This window comes from Telmatherina bonti (genome assembly GCF_933228915.1).
Source record: "Telmatherina bonti genome assembly, chromosome: 10".
Lineage (NCBI taxonomy): Eukaryota > Metazoa > Chordata > Actinopteri > Atheriniformes > Telmatherinidae > Telmatherina > Telmatherina bonti.
The window spans coordinates 30,872,997-30,895,340 of record NC_136628.1 but is presented as its reverse complement, the minus strand read 5'-3'; the positions used below and the strand labels follow the sequence as shown (position 1 = coordinate 30,895,340).

Here is a 22,344-nt window from a genome sequence, read left to right as displayed (position 1 = left end):
TCCAGAAAAGTTCAGATGTTTGTATTCTAATTTATTGATATAAATGTTTATAACTTCTATTATCAGTCAGCAACATTTTATTTTTCACGGATTTTATAGAGTAAAATCATCCACATGAGCCACTGCTGTTCTTACACATAAATTAGCACAGCTGTAGTGTGCACAGAGCAAAATGTAGTACCCTACCCGAAGCTGAAGAAAGACATTTTGACAGTACCATCTGTTGGAGGTTCTGCAGACACTTTGCTCATGCACAGCACATATGCATGCAGTGCAAACTAAACAAATACCACTGACATATTCATATAGATGTATCCTATAGCAACTTGGTATTCAGAGCTTTATATTTATACAACTGAGAGATCCAAGCTGTTTAATAAAACCAGGCATATAACCTGACATCACAGGATGTGATATTAGTACATTCTGTGATTATACATAATATCAATATGATTAGTTACATATTAAGGCACAAACTGATCCTCATAGTAAAGCCAATACTGTCAGCTACTGTAACTGATATTCAGATGGTCATTACTATATTTACTTATTATAATCAAGGCCGGATTATCCATTGGGCATTATAGGCATAGGCACAGGCCCAGGGGACCACATAGGGCAAACAGTAGTAGTCTGGACATTAAACAAAATGTACATAAAAGCCAGATGGTTACACCACAGTGTATGGCTGTGACGATATGCTTTTGTCCCTATTCGATTCGATTCCGATTTTTTGGGTGCCGATTCGATTTAAATTGCGATTCTCACAATTCTACAATATTACTGATTTTTGTAGATTAAAACAAAATAAATGTATAAGACTTTTTCTTTTGCGTGTCATTTTTCTTGATTTCAATGAGGAAAAAACAACACAGTAGCCAGACCATCATTCTGCTGCTATAATACCCAAGAAGGCAAAGAAAAAGATCAATAAAAACAATAAAAATTACAACAATTTTATAATGGATTTTTTATTTATTTTAAAAAAAAAAAAAAAAGAAGATTTTTTTAACAAAAGAAATCCATTTTAAAATTGTGAACCAAAAAAATAATCCAGATTTTTTATTCAATTTTACCACCCTTAGTGTCTAGTGTATTGCTATTGGTAGCATTGGCTCGAAGATGTTAGGAATGTTGTTTTACAGTGTACTATTCGCAATTTTCACACTGTTGTGGTGGGGAGGGGGCCCCCTGGAACACTCGGCCCCGGGGCCAGTGCACTTTTACTCCGGCCCTGATCATAATGCCTTGAAAATGATGTGTCCTTGTTTTGTCTTTGTCTTTCAAACGTTGTTTCTCCTTTAGACAATGGGTAAAGTGCGAAGTCGTGACACCATGTTGGACATGCCACTTTAAATATAAGCAATAACAAAAAAATTAATTAAATAAAATAAATGTAGGCAATAACAAGACCGTTTCTCTCGATCTTTCGCGGGAATTCCCCACGCGTCTCTTTATGTAAACAGAAAATACCGACAGGAAAGAGTTGTCTCCCTTATATCTAAATCTGAACCCTTAAAGTTGTGCATCTTGTTGTGAAATAATGTTTTGCTATTTTTTCTAAGCAGTTTTTACTTGTTTGGTTAAAAAAAACTCTTCCACTTACGCGAATGTTTTGGTGACGGTTGGAAGGAAGACTCCACTTGTTTTAGGTGTAGGGGTGACGTGCGAGGTCGCACCTGGCGAACTGTCCCACGAATAAATCCAGTTTGTGCCAGCAAATTTTATATATGTGAATATTTGAAGTGTCGTTATTTATTTATTTTATTTTATTTTATTTTTTACTGATCTCTAAATAGTTAATATTTAAACCATTCGTAAGTAGTATCACCCCTAAAATGGAGCAGTGGTTCGTTCCGCTGAGGGGCGAGAAGAGCTGTGGATTTGCCGTGACGCGCACACTTGTTTCATTTCTAGGAGACCACTGTGGCTAAAGCTGAGCCGAGCTGTCCACGAAAAACAAACAGCTGCTCGAACATACCCGTCAGCATAAAGGTGAGTTTCTGAAAGTGGTGGCTTAAAACATTTGTGTAACCATTTTTGTATTTAATACCTTTGCAGTTTGGTAACAACATAACGGATCAGGCTGAGGATGCCAGTCTGCTGCTAGCTTAACTTCTTGTTAGCAGTCATTTGTTTAACTCGATGCGGATTACTGTTTTGGACTGTGAAGTAGTAGAAAAAAAATATTGTTGCTGAGAGGACAATCCGTTATTTTAGTTTATTTTTAACTGTTGACAATAAGAACAACTGAAGGTTATGGAAATACTGTATGTGGGTCTATCAAAGTTGAAAGTTCACAGGGAAACTATATAGCTCCAGTATATTTGACTAGATGTCTACCAGTGAAATATGGTTTTATCTGTAATTTATGTGAGCAATTAGATAATTTTGTGTGTTATTTGTTGGCTTCATGTTATGAAGCAAAGCCCTCAGTATGACTACCCTTTTTCTGAACCCACTTAGCATCCTTGACATTATTTGTAGCACCTCTGAAGACAAGCTGAAAAGGAGAAAAAATATGCATTGCTTGGTTATACAACCAACCAGTCTGTTTTTTTTTTTCGTTTGATTTTGCAGAAAGCCTTCCCTCTTTCACAGTCATAAAAGACGAAATGGTCCAAGGTTGTCAGCAACCCACAATTCCATTTGTTAGAGAGCAAGAAAACCTCTCAAATGTAAACTCTTCATCTGTGCTTGTTTGTGTTTAGGTGTTCAGCAAATGAATAACACTGATAATGCTGACAACCATGTAATCAAGCAAAGTGTGAGAGAAGCAACAGCTAAGCATATGTTTATTTTTCATTTAATCTCTGATACTAGTTTGCTTCTTAGAGTTCAGTCCTCAAAGAAGAAATTGAGAGATAAAAAAAAAAGAAAGCTTTTTGTTGTATTTGTTCTTTTTCACTGCTAGTTTTTAAGTGAAATGCCCGACTAGATGATTAAACTTTGAATAAGCAGTTTTGTCATCGAGGAAAAATGAATACATTTTGAAAATATATAAGAATATTTAAGAAGCTGAATTTGTTTTATCTCACCTGCTGGTTTTGTTTCTTTAACCTTGATTTAGACTGAAGTAAACATGCCTGTAGTGTTGAGTGTGTTTTCACTGCTGTGAAGGACAGGGGTACGCTGGGTTTAAAGCCCAAGACAAAGCAAGAATATCATTACAAGCTGAAAGGAACTCAGTTGTAGTGTTTATCACGTATCTTTTCTCCCTTTGCTGGAAGCTGGAATTGAAATAAGATTTATTTAGTCAATTGAACAATAATATCTTTCAGAAAAAAATACTCCCAAGCAAAGAGGATTGAATGGAAGCATCCTTCAGATTCATTACAGATATGTAGTTGTCTAGTTAAATGGCAGAGGTCATATTTCTTGACAGTGTTTATTTGCTTGTTTTCAACTTTGCGCTTTACTGGATGTATTTTTATGATTTTTTTTAAAAAAAATTATTTGAGAATTGGTCTGAGTCTACCTTATGTTCATTTAATTTATGGTTGTGATCCGGATCACCATTTGGATCCATGAAATGATTCATAGTTATTACTGCGACATAGGGCCGATTTCACTATATGCATATAACTCCACAATAAATGGTCAGGATGCTTGGCAAAAAAAATACATGGTGGGTCGTTCTCAACTGGTTTCACAACATAGCAAAGATAGATCTGGATCCCTGCAAAATTCTGGATACTATGACCTAGGACAGAAAAAAACGGGATCTTTGGGAATTTTCCTCACTGCCAGAGAACAAATTAAGATATAAACAGGCAACAAACATCATAATATAGGCAAGATACCATGGACTAATGATCAATGAATCTAGGAAACTAATAATGTGTCAATGTAAAATGAATGACTGGAACATTGTGGAAATTGGAATATGGGTGGAAATGAGCTGCTTAGCGGAGGTCTGGTTTTCTTTCTTTTATTTATTTATTTTTTGCTAATATAACTATTTTAGATCAGTGTGAAGAAATGCTGCTTATTTTGTTGCTTTCTTTATGATAAATAATGCACAGTTAATTTGAAAGTTTGGCATGGGTAGGACAAATAATAGCTTTATGCTCTTGAAAGTTATTGTTATTAACCAATTATGGCTCAGATCAGCATTTTCAACACACCAACCCTTCTAATAATTAAAAGTAGCTGTGAAGAAAGGAACAGACTTACTTACTTACATAAAGCTGATGCTTTAATTACTCCAATGCTTTTAATTTCTCACTTGTACTTTTTCAGTGATTAGAAATTATACTTTTTAGTGGACAGCTTTAAGTTTTCCAGAAAATCCTCAGCTTTTCAAAGGCTGTTTTTACATGACATCTTACGTCTGGATGGACTAAACCACGTTGTCTTTCATTGTTTGTCTCCCTGCAGAAGCACTATGGGTGAAGAGGAGCAGTTTGTGAATATTGATCTGAATGATGACAATATCTGCAGCGTCTGCAAGCTGGAGACTGAGACAGGCACATTATCTTTCTGCCATTTGTGCTTTGAACTCAGTATCGAAGGTAAGAAACAGGTTTGGGGCTGCTTTTGCTTGTTTGTGAAGAGTAAAATAATTGCCTGATTATAAATTACAAATGAAGGTATTTGCAGAAAACAGAGCTCACAAAATGCACATGCACAATTCATGATGTCTGTGAGGTAAGATGCTGAATTACAATCTGCCTTCATTTCCAACAGCTTCATTGGCTAGCTTCACCTAGAAACAGTCTCATGTCGAAATGTCATCTGTGGTTTTTGCTGCTGTTAGACTCGATTGTTTGGATGAGGCAAAATAACCAGATTCTTTCTGCGTTAGGCTTAGCCTTCGAGAATTTCATTTGTCATCAGTTTTATGCATTATAGGATGCCTTCTGTAGACCGTTCTTTTATTCTCACCAGGAACGATGTATGAGCTTTCTGTGGAGCATAATGGACCTGTAGGACCAAAGCTTTAACGTTAGCAGGCTGCAGTGATTTTCTTGTTTGATGTGCCACTCCAACTTAAGAGCATGTGTTTGAAGTTTTTTTTTTCATCTCGTAATTAATGAGCGGCCTATTTGAAGAAGAATGAGGGAATCAGTAGGGGTTGGGTATGCCTCTTATTTGGCACTCATCTCAGAGATGCACAAAAGCTCTATTCTGCAGCGATGAAGTGTGTGTTTCTTTGTGACTGTGTGTGCTTCATAAAATGGCAATATACCAATTCAGGAGCTGGCAGTGCTCCTCGTAAGGTATTCTGCACGACATATTTATGCATCTTCCATGTTAAAGTCTAATGGAACAATGTGTGTGGGTATTGATAAATTGCTGTGTTTTTTTATGTGGTGTAGATCTGTCAGTAATGACTCACAAGCTCATTTATCATAATTTAGCAGAAAAACAATCTTTAACCATAAATAGGACATTGAAAAATTGTGTTCCAATGAAAATGTCAGAAACCTAAAAATGTAATTAATTATAAGGCAGGATCAGTATTAACTATGCAGTGTACCTTCTGCATGTTTACACATTACTGTGTTCGCAACTATCTGCTTTGGACTCATGCTTGAAACATGAAGACTGGCTTCAGAGTTTGTTTTATGTTTCTTATTTTCTGTTCAGTTTCCCTCTGATTGATCACTGCATATCCTTTGGGAAATATTTAAAGTTGACAAATTTACATGCCCCGTTTACTATTTTTGCTACATGTGTAAATGCTTATTTATATAGCATCAAGCCAGCTGGTGCAGCACTTATGTAATTTTATCTCCAAAGATTTCCCTGTTTTGTTTTTAAACTGTGGATGTGCTGGTACTGCTTGTACCATGTTGTAATTTTTGGGCTACAGTTCTTTTGTGGCAGTAAAGTGGCTGTTATACAACTTTTTGGTCTAGTGGGAGATGAGTTGACGTTTGCAGACAAACACGTGTTTCTGGTGCAGCTGAGCGTTTCATTGTTGGGAGGAGAGCATGCCTTGCTTTATGTGGCTACCTTTGGCATGAGTGATTCGGAAACTAGGACCATGCCATGTGCCTGCTGACTGCTCATGTAGACTTAATAGCCGGGGAACTTTTTCATGAGCAACAGTTTTTTTTTATTCTTGTTTTACACAACACACCGTCCCAAATCCTTTCTGTCAAAAACCTTATCATGTTTATGTCAAGGGTCAATTGTTGCCAGTGAATATTCATGGCTTTCTGCTCTATGCTGATTTTAAATATTTGTAGGGAGCAGAAATAGTCAAAATATTGCTTGTTTTTTTTCCTCTTCTTTTAAAACTAAACTGGGATTGCATAATATAACTTGCAAATCAAGTTTGCTGTGCATACAATGACCATTTGCTTGAAATACTTTCTACATTTCCAGAGTTTGAAAAGAGTTGTGAAGTAAAGTAGTTAATGATTGGGATTTTTCTTTGTTACTGCTGCATTTATTTGGTGAATTGTAAACTTTGTAAATGTTAGTATCTTCATATTGCCCCATGCCAGTCACAATAGTAGCCTGATGAAAATATTGCTCACTATCGCATGGTGTTAGCTGAGAAGGAATAAATGGTTAAAACACAGAAACAAACAAGTGGAGTCACCATGTAGATGCCAACAACAGCTCAGTGGCCTCCTCAGATACCAGCTGTGCCTTATAGGTGTAAAAAAAAAAAAAAAGATGTCTTTTTAACCCATTAGAGTTCCTCCTTGTTATTCACACATGGCAGACAGAGACAGCCAATTTACCCAACATCATGCAAGGGTCAGAGAATCATTCGTGTAACGAGAACATGTGAGTTAAAGTGACAAGTTCTGCTAAACAGGCTTGCCTAGTGTGTGTTGGCACACACTAGGCAAGCTTGTTTTTTTTTGTTGTTTTTTTTACTGCCTCCCTTTGGTATTCGAAGATGTATCAGCAATGGGTCAAGTTTGACAGCTGTTTAATCGCACAGCACCAACAACGCAATACACCATTTTTACAATACACCATTTTGAATGAGTTCCCATTCTGACCAGAAGTGGCACTAAAATGCGTTTTCCTGTGACTATATATCTGTCAAGGCTTTTACCCATAGACTGTATATAAAAAGATAGACGGAGTTTCCGTGACGTCACACATAGGTTTCTGAAGAGCTGAGTTGAAGCTCGATGGGCGGTTCCTACCATCGCCATCTTGGCAGGAGCATGCGTGTCGTCTTGCCTGGAAAACACAAATATGGGCAAAGAGGTGGAGCTGGGAGGGGGGCTGTGAGCGTCTTGGTGGATGATTGACATCAAGCGAACTCCGAGCTGCCTGTAGCTAAGCTAACCGAGCTAACCCGGAGATAACAGGAGCTAACCAGCTAACCGAGGTAAGCGAGTTAAAGTTAATTCACGTTGTTAAGCGGCTAAGAAGCGCGGTTGTTCTATGTTCTTCTAACTTGAATTGGGAGATCGGGTACCTGTCAGTCAAAAGGACATGCCCCCAAATATGCCAAATTTTGAGATTAAATTACTTTTAAATGGGCGAGTTAGATAGAAATTCACTCCCCTCACAGTTGTCATGAAGGTAAACCTGACCTATTAAACTGAAAATGGATTTTTGAACCAGGCTGTAAACATGTTTATTTCTGCTGTGAAGTTGGTCTTTTTAACATGGGAGTCTATGGAGATTCGCTCTGTCTTGGAGCCCCTAGTGGATGAAGGGGAACTGCAGTTTTATGCACTTCTGCATAGGCTTCACTTTCAACCACCGGAGGCTCCGTCCATCTTTCATATACGGTCTATGCCTTTACCTTGTCGTCGTTCTACATCTGACCAATGTCCATAAAGTATTTCTGGTGACTAGTGTCCTCCACATGAGTGTGTTTAGGTATCATTTTTCCACATTGTCCTGCATTTGACCCACAATGCCATATTGATTCAAATACAGAAAGTGGAAATTGTTGTCTGCTTTATGTATTATAACATGGATCAAGATCCGCAATTGTTTGCGGGCACTCTGCTTCTTTGATCCGAATCAAGGTCCGTTTATGCATTCACAATACCACAAATGAGCGGTGTTTGAGAGTAATTGGACTCAGATGGATTGTCCTGGTTAAGCAGAAAGTTGCAGCTTTCCTTCAAATAAAGATGTTGCATGCAGTAAGCATCATGAAAACATTGGAAGTCTTCCCAACATTTAACCAAGTTCTGATTCATTTCCTGAGCTGGACATAGTTTCTTTATCTTGCTTTGCTTCATAGTGTTTTATGTTTATTTCTCCGTTCACTCTGTTAATCCCAAATCTCATGTTACCTGGCCCAGTGTCTTTCACTCTCATTGGCTTTACTCAGGACTTCTCTTTCACCAACTGCTTCCAGTCAAAGGCTATCTCAAATCACAGCTTTGAAGCTTTTGCTTTCAGTGTTTGATGATTGCCAACTGAGCCACTAACTTGCGTCACATCTGAGCTATTGATCTGTGACCTTGAATTTTTGACTGCAACAAGAAATTGGGTTGAAGATCTCAGTTGTGTGAATTGTGCTTTAGAAGTTTAAATATTTAGTAGTAAATTACATTTATATAACAGTGTGGAAGTTACAGGCCACAAATAAAAACATAAAGTGAGAGCTGGAGCAGCTGTTACCAAAATGAGTGTGCGCATAGCAGGGAGTGAGTTAGAGGAATTTACTTAGGTGTTCATTTCAACCAACAGCTACACATTCGCCCTGTTGGAACGTTTGTGTGAAACAGAAACATTAAGACGTGTCTGTAGAAATGTCAGCTGTTGACGCAGGTGGTTTAGGATGATTGTGTGTCAAGTTCATCACGAGTCTTCGTTTCCCAGCAGCACCAGGTGCAGATGTACATATGAAGGCTTTCTGTGGTAAAAACTTTGTGTACAGTTTTGAAGTAGGGTAAAAGTTCAGGAAGTGAAGCCTTTATTGTTCTTCCAAGTAGTTATTTCCTGAGGAAACTCCTTTGGCCTGTTTGGTAGTTTATTCAAAAAGTAAAAAATAGTCAGTTTATGTATTGTACAAACTCGACTTAACGTAATATTCCTTAGTTAAAGTTGTCTCCTTACTTTTTTTTTTTAAATTTCCATACAGTCTCAATTGTGTACTAAACAAGGCTATACACCCCTTAGTGTCAACACAGAACAGCAGATATTAGTCCAACACTTCAGTCCAACACTAAACATCAACAGCAAGTCTAGCTGCTCTCCAATTAATTTCCATCTTGTTTTTAGAGCCGTTTCCAACTAAAAGAGTGGAAGACAGAGCAGTTCACATATCTTAGTTTCTTTATAATGCTTGTAGTAAACAAACACTAACCCCACCTTAAAGTGCCTTTCGTACTGAAGATTATTAGATGATTCTGTAGCTAAGAGAGTAAAATCTCGCGTTTAGCAGCTTCAGTGAACAGTAGTAGTTTTGAAATGTCATTGATTATAGGTTGCAAAGCATCTTGTTGTTGCTTTGCAGGTATTGCATGAATGAGAGCAGGCAGATTGTATATTTATGTGGTCACTGATTAGCTGCGTTTATAGGCACATTAAAGGACTAGTTTACCCTTAGTTGTAAAAATGCATGATTATATTGAAGGTTTTTATGATAAAATTTTTCTTTTCATTAAACCGACAGATTTAGATCTATGTTTATACCTGATATCTTTATTGGACTTCCATCTTGAAGTCCAGCTGTAAAGTAATGTGAATTTTAATTGTGGTACAGTTTGTTTTGTTCAGATTGCGATGGTCGGTTGAATTCGACACAACACAGCTTCCTTCTTACCGTTTTTTTTTTTAAAGCCATCTCTGGTTGCCTGTCAGACAAAGGCAACTGCTGAGCAGAGTTCAGCTGAAGCTCAGCAACATTCCTGTATATGCTTACATAATGCAGATGGTATTTTTGCTGATTCTTGGTAACATTACCAACTTGTTTTGGAATTAATAAAGAGAATTTCCAGCTGAAGGCTGGAATAACACTGCTGCTGCTCATTCTGACGGCTCAACAGGAGCTATTGTTGTAGGCTCAAATAAACAACTCATTTATTGTGGGTGAACTCTTCACCCTGCGGTGTATAGTGGAGTCTAATTATGTCACTGTCTGTGGTAGCTGTATCATTGAACACAGTTAAAGACCAGAGTTTTACAGAACATGTCACGTGGTAAATACTGCTTAGCCCTCCAATTAAAAACGAATGAAACCGTTTAGAATCAATTAGCCTGGAAAATATTGATAAACTGATTTCCCATTGAGTTTTTAATTTTTTAATTTTTTATTTAATTCAACCCTTGCATCAATAACCACAACCAGTGTTTGTGGTTAGTTTGGTGTCAACTTTAAACAAGTGATTATTGTCTCCATTTAAATTATAAATGAGCGTGTGTTTGTGACTGTAGCTCAGAAGGAAGGGCAGTTGTCTTCCAACTGGAAGTTTGGTGGATCAATTCCCCTTATTACATGTATAATGCCTCTTTTCCGTTAGTGTCCGCTTGTCTTAATTTAACTCGCCTCAACTCGTCTCAACTTGGTCCTGTTACTTTTCAATTACAGTTTAGTACCGGGTCTAAAAAGTTTTGTTTGTGTGAAATCGCTGTGGCATCAGTGTTGTGCACGACAAGCTCTGTAACAACACAGGACCTAGAGGCAATCTGCTACTTGGTCTGTGTTTCGCTGGTCACTGACCATAAATTGTATTCATTTGTTGGAATCAGTCCAGTTTGATCCACTCTGACCATTGTGATCCTTGACCTGCCGATGGTCACTTTTGAGTTTTTTCAGCTTCTCTTGACACTGGTGAAAACTCCTTTGCTACCCGTAGCCATTGAGTCGGAAAGCTCTTGATAGATTTTTTCATTTCATGTCACTCCATCTGGTTCCCTCATTTCCTCAGCAACCATGCAGAGAAATGTGTCCACCTCAGTGTTGGACCACAAACAGGCTTTTGTTGCGCCATTGCTTGTCACATGATGTAAACAACGTGCAAGTTGGAGTCGGTTTTCCAGTGATGTCACTCCCTGACCTCTTATTGGTCGAGTCCCTGAGAAGTAGTGGCATGCAGTCTGACGACGTCACACACAACTCGACTCGACCAGTAAACGGGTACAAAAGCCGAGTGGAAAACCCCACAAACCGAGTTGAGGTGAGTTAAGTTGAGACAAGCTGATACTAATGAAAAAGGGACGTAAGTGTCCTAGGGCAAGACACTGAACCCTATGTGCCCTCTGATGTGCCTATCTGGATACGAGTGGTTGTGTGTGTAAATGTAAATTGGTGAATGTTAGATATAATGAAAGATAGATAGATTAGCATGTAACAGCTTTGAGTGTTTTGTCTGCTGTGACAATTTTTTTTCTTTTTTACCATTAAATTCTGGAGAAGGCGTTCGACCGTGTCCCCCGGGGGCTCCTGTGGGGGGTACTCCAGGAGTATGGGGTACCGGACCCCCTTGTGCGAGCTGTCTGGTCCCTGTACGACAGGTGTCAGAGCTTGGTCTGCATTGCCGGTATTAAGTCGAATTCGTTTCCAGTGAGGGTTGGACTCTGCCAAGGCTGCCCTTTATCACCGGTTCTGTTCATAACTTATGTGGACAGAATTTCTAGGTGCAGCCGAGGTGTTGAGGGGATCCGGCTTGGTGGCCTCAGGATTGGGTCCCTGCTTTTTGCAGGTGACGTGGTCCTGTTGGCTTTATCTGGTCATGATCTCCAGCTCTCACTTCAGCGATTTGCGGCCGAGTGTGAAGCGGCTGGGATGAGAATCAGCACCTCCAAACCTTAGACCATGGTCCTCAGTTAGAATAGGGTGGATTGCCCTCTCCGGGTCGGGAGTGAGGTCCTGCCTCAAGTGGAGGAGTTTCAATATCTTGTGGTCTTGTTCATGAGTGAGGGAAGGATGGAGCACAAGATCGACAGACGGATCGGTGCAGCGTCTGCAGTAATGCAGACTCTGCGTCGGTCTATCGTGGTGAAGAAGGAGCTGAGCCAGAAGGCGAATCTCTCGATTTACCAGTCGATCTACGTTCCTACCCTCACCTATGGTCATGAGCTGTGGGTTGTGACCGAAAGAATGAGATCTCGTATACAGGGGGCTGAAATGAGTTTCCTCCGCAGGGTGGCCGGGCTCTCCCTTAGAGATAGGGGGCCTCATTTACGAAGCTGTCGCACGCACAAAACCTGGCGTACGCCAATTATAGTCAATATTTGGGATTTATCAAAACACGACTTAAAACGGTAAAACTTCCCTACCTCCACGCCAACTCTGACCCTGGCGTACGCACAAAATCTGGAGAAACGGGAAACGGCGACACCAAAGGCAGAAAATGAAACCAAAGAAATGGTGTGAAATTTGATACATCTGTTCAAAATCCAATATAAACCTTTACGCAGAATGCCGTACATTAACAGCATTTTCCAAAAAAAAAAAAAAAAAAGAAAGAAAGAAAAGAAAAAGAAAAACGCACATTTGATATTATTCCTCCACCACGGAAAACATCAACCACTAAAATCTGTTCTGAAACAAAGCAGTGCTACATGTTATAAAAACCATTTCACACAGTTAAGTCGTACAGAAGCTGCCATAATAATAAAGGAAAAGTATAAGAGAACAATTGCATTAAAATGATGTGGTCACCCATCATCAGGCTGATCAGGGTGTTTCCCCCACCTGCAGATGTACAAAACATGAAGTGATAGTTGGATATAAAATGCACCCCAATGCGTAAAGGCGCACAGTGGTTTATCTGTCCCTGTGGGTGAGCTTGGAGACTCTGGAGTCGAGCCCGGCACCTTCCAAAGGGAAATATATGACGGGTTGGGGCTGATCACTCCTTTTTCCAACCCATAGCGCAGAACATAACTATGTTCTCACCACAACCAGACACACTATAGTGTAGCGGCCATGGGGCAGATGGAGGCAGGTGGAGGTGCCTCCATGCACAGGAGGAAACAGCTGTAAAATGTGTGCAGATAGTGGAGACGCTACATAACATGGTACTAAATGGCGTCAGCGCTTCACCTGCGTTCACCTGAATGATCATCAAATCTGAATGATTGTGTTGTCAATCATCCTCTCACGTTGGAACCAAACGCTGCTGCTTTATGTCTAGAAGTGATGCAACACATCAGAAGTGGAGAATTCTGATTTATTCACAAGTTTATCTTTTAGTCTCATTTCTGTCAGGGTGGTGTTTATTTCTCTCCATCTCCTGCACCTCCTCCTTGATGCCAGTTATTGTGTCCTCGACGAGGACACCGCAGCTAGGGCACAAGGTGGAACCACTGGCCTCCCGCTCTCTGACCACATCTGCAGCGCTGCAACCCAGCTGGGACACACAGGAATACCAGTATGTTCCCAGTAAATAAACTGGAGTTAGAGACGTCTCATTTTTGTACGTTCAGTTTATAATCTGAAACAAAGAAATGAACCACTTTCAGCATCATCTGGAGTATTTTGTTCCAGCGTATCTCTGGACTTGTTCATTTTCCCCGCCAGCTTCTAATCTGTGGCAGTGGGCAGCGGCCCCCCTTCCTCCTCCTGTGGACCAAGATGCGCTCTCTCCCTACATTTTATTGTCTGACCACTTTATTTTTACTTTCTGGATAAGTCCGGTCTCTGATGAGACACACTGACAGCATCTGTCCTCTGCTGATGCTCCTCTGCCTTTCTGGCGGTGGTGATGTCCATCCCGTCTCCACCAGATAAAATATTTTTACATTTTTACAACCTCATCGATTAGAATTTCTACCTCATTTTCCAAAAAATTCTTCTTTTTGGCTTTTTTCCTGCTGAACCGTCATGGAAATGAGCTCGGTGAATATTTATCAGGGGTGTTCACCTGACCTTTTATGGCCAATATGTGGGCGTGACAAGATGTTCCCTCACGTGCGCAACATTTAGTGTTGATCCTGATTTATGAAGCAAAACAGGCGTGGGAAGTGCGTGGGCACTGCTTTGTAAATCAGGAAGTTTTTTTGCGCCACATTTCCTGTTTTCCATACGTACGCCACCTGTAGTCAGCGTTGCTATGCACAGTTTGATAAATGAGGCCCAGGGTGAGAGGCTCGGTCATCCGGGAGGGGCTCAGAGTAGAGCCGCTGCTCCTCCGCATCGAGAGGAACCAGTTGAGGTGGCTCGGGCATCTGGTCAGGATGCCTCCTGGAAGCCTCCCTGGTGAGGTGTTCCAGGCACGTCCCTCTGAGAGGAGACTCCGGGGAAGACCCAGGACACGCTGGAGGGATTATATCTCTCAGCTGGCCTGGGAACGCCTCGGGATCCCCCCCGCAGAGTTTGCAAATATGGCTGGGGAGAGGGAAGTCTGGGCTTCCCAGCTTAGGCTGCTGCCCCTGCGACCCGACCTCAGATAAGCGGCATGAAGACGAGACGAGAGACCATTAAATTGTGAACATTTAGTTGAGAAGTCAAACATTTACAGACTTTGTCTCTAAATCTCAATTGTGATTCCATGCTACAAAATGGCTTTTCATAAATCGCATCATAAACATAATACTTCAGAGCATTCGCCTATATACCGATTTCCCACTCATTCACATTGCAGGCAAAAAGAGTGCAAATCTGTTTGTTTGTTTTTTTTTTTTGTTTTTTTTACATGATTATTCTATTATGTCATTTAGCATACATTTTTTCATTGTATTTTTCTTTTATGTTTGTGGAAATCATTTAAGAGGTGGGCATGATCCCAAAAAATTTCCATCAGTTTATTCATGAAACTGAAGAAGCCTTTCAGATGAGAGGGGGGAATTATGTGAAAGAAAATGAAAGATAGTTTATGTTGGGAATTTGCAATAAATAGATAACTTCTGTTCAAGACGTGTCTGACCGAGTTAGTACAGATATTGTGTGCATGCATCCTCTGTAAGTTTCAGTAACCGTTAAGTTATCTTCTTTGATTACTTAAACAGATGGTAAGGCTGCTCTTAGGGGCCAGGTTAGGAGTTGTGGTTTCCTGCAGTTGCAGGAAGTGTTGTAGACGGTTTGTGGAGATTAACAGATGGTTTGATTCACGTGTCAGTGAGTTCGTGTCGTTCTTTTTCATATCCAAGTCGGCCAGTGCAGCTGCTGACAGATTCTTCTGAGCTATGCCATGTGGCTTTCCTTGACACCACTGACAACCTCTGTCCCACTTGTCCCAGTACCAGCTTTCAACTATCTACTCCCCTGAGGTGTGTCAAGGATCCAGTGTCCTTCCCGAACATGTCTGTTGAGAACATAACATGTCTACACACGTTTGCTCCACATAAACACAAGACTACTGTATTCTAACATTGTTTACTGCATTTTTGGTTAAAAACTGAACCAGAAGAATTTTGCCTTGCAAAAGTTGCATCAGCAGACCAAACCCAGTTGGAGCTGGGGGTAGAGTTTTGTTTCAGTGGTGGTTTGAAGAGTGTCTCAGCTAAATCTGGACAAAACCTCTGCCTTGTGTGTCTAATTTGATACTGATCCTCTAGTTTCCAACATCGTTTATTTAAAAAACTTTTACAACGAAAACATTGTGATTATTTGAACTATTATGAATTGGCTTTCATTATGTTTTCTTCTCTGTCTGTAAAGCACCTTGAGATGGCATTGCCGTGATTTGACGCTATATAAATAAAGTTTAATTGAATTGAATTGAATTGAATTTGGCGATTTTGCATCTTTTAAATTATTAAATTTTCACATAACCTATTTGACAGTTTTTGTGAATCCCAAAAGTTATTTTATAATTTACTTGAACAAACCTTAAAATGTCCATTATTACTGGACTGAGTCTAGTACTGTGGAATGACTCATAAAACTCCAGTGAATAATTTATTAGAACCAGAAAAAAATCATCAATAGCATTATTTATTTTTTTCATCAGATCTTGTCAAACATGCGCTTTGTCTTTCAGTTTAAATCTTCTCAGACATAATAGCAGATAAAAACAAAAGAAACAACAAAAAAAAAAGCTTGTTGGTCATCAGCCGGCATAATCTCCAGTTGTCCCAACTGAACAATGTTGATTCACCTCCAGTGAATAGTCTGTGCATGCTTGCACTTCATCCACAAAACACAGTAGTGCTAAGCTGCTTAGCTTGAGTGAGGGGTTTTGCTGGTCGTTCACTGCCCTGATTGCAGGCCAGTGATTTTTCTGCTGGGTTAGTGGTAGTTAGTGCACTTTTTCAGTAGTCTAGAGCCTAGACGATCAGATTATAGCATGACTCTTTGGCCAATAGAAAGCTCCTGTAGCCATTAGTACAAATTCATTGACTATTTAATAGTCAGGGTGCATGCAAACAAGCCTGGTTACGTAATGCGGTTCTTGCACGAGGCTAATCCACTGTAAAAATCTGTCTTTCAAGGCACTTTGGGTCCAAGCACAAATGTACAGAAGCTAAAAATAGATTTCCACACACACAGTTGTGTAATGGTATAAAACCGTACTGTGTGCAGTCACAAAGGATTCATTAATGGTGGCCGTACCAAATTAAATGACAGTATAATGTGATTATGTAGGCTGTTAAAGTTAAGCTCTGAAAAGATGTAAAAGTAAATGACACTGGAAGGACATATAACTTTTCGAAATGAAGAAATAAGCGAGTGACTTTATAATTTCTACTTTAGGCACCAGGTTTTGTTAGACTTTGAAGAAGATCATTTCATTTGTATGTATAGTATCTATTTTAAAGCTATTTATCGTGATTTGCAACTCAAAAAGATTGATGAACCCAGAGTTAACCATAACTTAATGATTCTGCTGTAATCACTTTTTATCACCATTTTAATAGACTCTCCTTTTCTTAGGTAGTTGTGCTACTTTTTCTGTGACTTTAACAGGCCGTGCCACTGAAACAGGAGAACATGTTTGTGCTTATTCCAGAGCTGCTTGCAAGGTAAACGTGCTGAAGTGAGTGACTAAATCTAAATAAGCAGTGGTGACTAATCTTCTCATGTTATGCTTCAACACGTTCGCCTGTCTGCTGATAAATGTAGGCCGTGAGAAGAAGGCAACCACACAAAAGCCCATGTAGCACACACTCTGTACTCTCATCTGCGGTCTAAAACACACACCAGCTTTCACTGTCGCTCTTCACCTTCAGCTTCTCTTTGTTTGTCTGGCCCATTTAGCTCAAAGTTTATTTTAAAGCCGTTCTACTTAATAGCGAGGACAAGGTGTGACCGAGGTGGATCCAACAAGCGTAGTGTCTTTCGACTTCCAGGGAATGTAGTGTGAATTGTGTAACATCAACTTCTTACTGAGGATGTTCGGATTTCCTCTCCAATGAAAAGAATAAGATTGTTTGTTTTGGGTCTGAGATTAATCTTCCGATTGGATTTGACTGATAAGTTCTTGAAATATTAAAACAAAGTAAACATTAACCGCTGTTGCAGTTTTTTTTTTTAAGTTGGGTTTTTATCTTTGTAATGCGTCTTATGCGAGTATATGTAGATCTAATTAAACGAAATGCTAAATGTAGTAAGAACACTTTCCTCTCTGCTGCTCAACTTTGTCTAAAGATGCTTTATATTTGCATAGAAACCGGCGGAGTTTATCCATCATCCATGCTTCTCAGCTCTGGTGGCTAATCCACTGCACACTAAGCAGCTTTCATTGAGAGATCACAGTAGGTCAATCTCTTAGCTTTAGCCTGCATTCACAACGGTTTATTTTTATTTGCAGGAGCAAGTTCAGTAGGTTAGTACTCCATATCTCACCAACTGTTTTTGATTTTCTAAGCATGGCCATTATATGTGTTGGAAATCCCCAATCTGTAACTGCAGTATATTGTTCCACTCTGACCTTTTTTTTTTTTGTTTGTTTTTATTTATGCAATGGCTGCCACGTTTGCTCATTGATATGTCTGTGTGAATGCAGGTGTCTCCTCTGCTACCTTGTTGCACTCAAAGTCCCTCCGTGGCCACAGAGACTGCTTTGAAAAATGTCACCTCATTGCCAACCAGAAGCTGTCACATTCCAAGGTCTCCCGAAGTGCCTATGAGGGCATGAAGCTGGCCCTCAGCCAGAAGCTGAACCGCATCATTCACTTCGCCCAGAACAAAGACTCTGTCTCCTCCAATGGCTACACCAGACGGGGGCAAAAGCTTCTTTGTTACAATCAGCAGAGTGACCGCAAGCTCGTCCCGCAGTCCGACGCCCATGTACCCCGCTATACTCCCAGCTGGGACAGGGGCAAAGCAGCAGGAATGCCTGAATACACAGTGGGGATGCTGGAGTGTCAGACAGTGGAGGAGTTAGGGCTGCTGCAGGACTCGCAATCTGACGTTTGGACCAGTGATGGCGGGAAAGGTCTGCACAGCAGGAGCCAGTCATCAGGAGGACAGCCACAGCATGGGCACCAGGGCCACAGCAGAGATGAATGTGAGTGCATTTATATCGCATTAAACGTGTTTTCCCATCAGGGAAAGGTTTCTCATAGGGCTGTGACAAAACGCTTTTGTCCCGATTCAATTCCGATTTTTGGGTGCCGATTCGATTTAAATTGCGTTTCTCACAATTCTTTGATATTGCTGATTTTTGTAGATTAAAAACAAAATAAATTTATAAAACTTTTTTTTTACTCGTCATTTTTCTTGATTTTAGTGAGGAAAAAACAAACCAGTAGCCAGACCATCATTCTGCTGCTATAATGCCCAAGAAGACAAGAAAAAAGATCAATAAAAACAATAAAAACTGCAAAAATTTTATAATGGATTATTTTTATTTATTGGAAAAAAAAATCTATTTTGAAATTGCAAAGCAAAAAAATCTCGATTTGATTTTCCCACCCCTAGTTTCTTATTTCCTTTTTTTTTTTTTTTTTTTTAAAGGAAGAATATTGTAAAAACAAATTGTCCCCAGAAATATAAATTTACTCTTCTTTATGTGTCTTTTCAAATACTTTAGTTTGGTACAGATTTCGTTCTGTTTTTCCTTTTCCTGTAACCTCAATATAAACAGTGCCATTGGCTTTTTAATGTTTACTGTTCACTGAAGCTACAAATGACGACAGGATCTCCAGGAAAAGGAGACTTCTCAAGACCCCCATTAAAACTTTCTCTGCTTCAGCCTCACAGCTACCAGTATTTTGAGAATTACCCATCAGGGTTCGGCCAGTGAACAATGCTATGCTTTGCTAATGGCTGACAGACTTTAGTGTCCTGCATCGTGATGACACTTCACATCATTTCCAACCTTTAAAAATGCTACATATGAGGTAGCACAGACTGAAAGGCAGAATATATCCCACTCATTTTTACTGTGCAAATGTTAAAGCACTGTAAAATATGTCTGTTTGTTTTTTTTAGACTAAATGCTAATTAATTGCTCAGTTATTTAAAAACTTCCCGTACTTTCACACATTAATAAGAATAAATGTTTTTCTTTTAGTGACTAAAATGAGTGTGGATGAACTCCATCAGCTGAATGGCCAGCTGCTGAAGCAGATTCAGAGTAAGTGTCTTGTTTTTGTTTCTTGTGTGAAATGTGTGAAGTTTCACTTGGTGTCTGTGCCATCTGTGTGGTCTGAGAGATCTGATCTGGATGCTGTTTGTCTTTAGTTAGTTCACACTTGCATTTAGAGCTCTCTGCTTCCAATCTGATCAGAAGAAACAAGTGTTGGCCCAAAAATTTCTTTGTTTCTCAAAGAAGATGCTGTACCAGTGATTTGTGCAGAAGAGCATGAACTCAGTTGGATTTTTAGACATATCCAGAATTTAAAGAAGACAAGGGATGTCAGGATTACTTAATTCCACAATTAATCACTGTATTAAACATAAGGATTTATTAATCAAAAACATCCCACAAAATTGTCACTTTCCATTAAAGCAACATAACGGCAGATCAGCACAACTTCTGAACATTAAACTAAGCAAAGGTACACCATATCTGCATGTTACTGCTTGTGTTGCTTTGTTTTGTTTCTGGTAGATAGTGGTTACAGAGATAAGCTTAAGTCTGGAGAACTCGGGTATGGGTCCGCATAGGCCCTTGAGCAAAGCCCTTCACTGAATCATGGTATCCCACAGCTCACTATTAGACCTGGAGATGGGATAGGTCAAATACAGTCAAATTTCTCAGTTGGGATTAATTAAATTATTACTATTATTATTATTATTATTATTATTATTATTATTATTGTTGTTGTTGACAGTAATGATAATAATAATGATACAGTATTTCTCCTGTTTTTGGAAGCACTGGAAAGAATGTCTGTCTCTACAAATGTTTTTATAATTAATATATGTGTATATATTTGCTATTATCTATATATGAATGTGTTTTTGTTTTGTTTAGCTTTTTTTCTCTTTTATTATTAATTGCTGATATGGATCAATGTGTCTGGAATAAGGATTATTGATTGAATACTGACTGGAAGACTTGTAGTCAGGTCACTGATCATCTCCCCACATTGGACCAGCAACATTATGTGTCCTTAGCTCATCCAGACACGTCTGTTCATGGTGTTCATCATGTGTTAGACCAGGGGTGTCCAGCTCCAGTCCTGGAGGGCCACAATCCTGCAGGTTTTCCATGTATCCCTGCTTCAACAAACCTGACTCAAATTAACCAGTCATTGTGCAGAACTTAATATAGGCTTTCAGATCCATTTAATGTGAGTTTTATTGGAAAAGGGATACATTGAAAACCTGCAAGACATCGGCCTGCGAGGACTGACTTTGGACACCCCTGTGTTAAACTTATCGTTTCATACATAAACAAGAATTAATAACAAACTTCTCATCTGAAGTTACGTTCTCATTACGATCAGCCATCCACTGTTCTACAGTCTTAGGCTCATAGTACGATACCTCAGATGTTAACACTTATCATATTGTAACACACTCAGTGAACACCTTAACCATTATGAAATATTCTTAATATTTTTCTTTATATATTTTCATTGTGATTAATCTTAAATGATATTGTCAGTCTTTATGAAACTTGTCTGAAGTAATGTAAAGCTAGAAAGTATGGGGTCTACACGCCCTAATAAGCACTTCAGGACTAGACACTTGTGGTTCAAACTAATTTATTATTTTATTTATTTCAACATTTTGATAGAACACATGTTTCCAATTATAAGATCTAGATTATATGTTATGTTTGGTTTTCATTAGTTTGAATGGAGTATTTGTCAACAGCATGATGCTGCGCTTGAGTACATGTGTCCCTTTGTCTCACGTTCATAAGGGTATCTAATGTTTACTCACTGCTCCTTCAGAAATCACGACAATTGGTTTTCTTTATCATGTTTGTTTCTCCCAGTTTGTGAGTGAGCTGACCTTGTGTGTGAGTAAAAAAGCTGACTCCTCTTTTCCATTGTGTTGTTTTTACCACAGAGGTCTTTGAGGAGCTGACGGCTGTCGTACAGGAGAAGGACTCCTTGGCGTCAGAGCTTCATGTACGTCACATCGCCATTGAGCAACTCTTCAAGAACTGTGCCAAACTGCCCTGGCTGCACATTAGCAGGGCTGGAGTGAAGGCCAGCAGCAGCGGCGGCCCTGTAGAATGAAATACTGGAAAAAGGGCTGCAAGGTGGAGTTTCTACATCTGCTGCTGGGAGAAAGTTCAGTATGTCATCGTTTGGGATGCAGCAGAGCTGAAAAACAACTTTTATTTAGAGTGACTTTTATAACACTAAAGTGACATTGAGCATTAAGAGCTCGGTTGACGGTCTGTTTTCATGGTTGCGGTGATGATGCAAGGATTAATGGAGGTTTGCAAATAAATTGCTGCTCTGAACCTGACCTGAATTTCACCCATCCAATGACTGAGAATGCATATTAATTACATTTGGCACACATCTTGGAGCTGGACAAGGATCTGTGCTTGATGAGGATCCCTTTTGTAAAGGAAAAAAAAGTTAATTTTGGCAAGAAACAGATGGCTTGGATTTTTTTTTTTCTTATTTGCTGTTTTATGGGATTTTGTTTGCTCTCAACTGTTTGTTTTTAATTGTTGCATTTAATTTTTTAAAATACATTTCTTTGTTTTTCTTTATCATATCAGATATCCAGAAATGGGTTTTATCATTTCTCAGCACTCCTCCATGTTATCTGATCTTTTCTGACAAAAGTGACGAGTAGGGTTTCAATGCGGTGTAACATGAACGCTGTCCTTTACATTATTTTAGCTTTATCTTGTACCTGCACACACACACAGTGTGATGACTTGAAATTAATTATGTTTCCCCCAAACTGCTCTGATTGCACCTGATGGTTTGTGAAAACTGTGGTCCTCTAAAATATTTGTGATTTTTTTTTTTTTTTAATCACATTGAATGAATGATCCACTGCAATGGGAAAATTGCAAACAAAAATACATTTAGCATTTAGAGAGCTTATTTTATTTGAAATAAGACACTTAAAATGTTACAAATTAGTAATAACATTACAGATAAAGCACAACTGTGAGCTACAATTTATCTGAAATTAACCCAAAG

General features: G+C 39.3%; 1 protein-coding gene across 1 annotated transcript; it reads left to right on the top strand.

Moving 5' to 3' along the window:
• The first annotated feature begins 1,910 nt into the window (after window positions 1–1,910).
• Window positions 1,911–21,716, top strand: cUnh21orf91 (chromosome Un C21orf91 homolog). The gene is made up of 5 exons (XM_079247263.1): window positions 1,911–1,995; window positions 4,381–4,514; window positions 17,778–18,281; window positions 19,290–19,352; window positions 21,242–21,716. Exons 2-5 carry the CDS (start codon window positions 4,388–4,390, stop codon window positions 21,412–21,414), a joined length of 867 nt encoding a protein of 288 aa, XP_079103389.1. The 5' UTR covers window positions 1,911–1,995; window positions 4,381–4,387; the 3' UTR covers window positions 21,415–21,716.
• The last annotated feature ends 628 nt before the right edge of the window (window positions 21,717–22,344 follow it).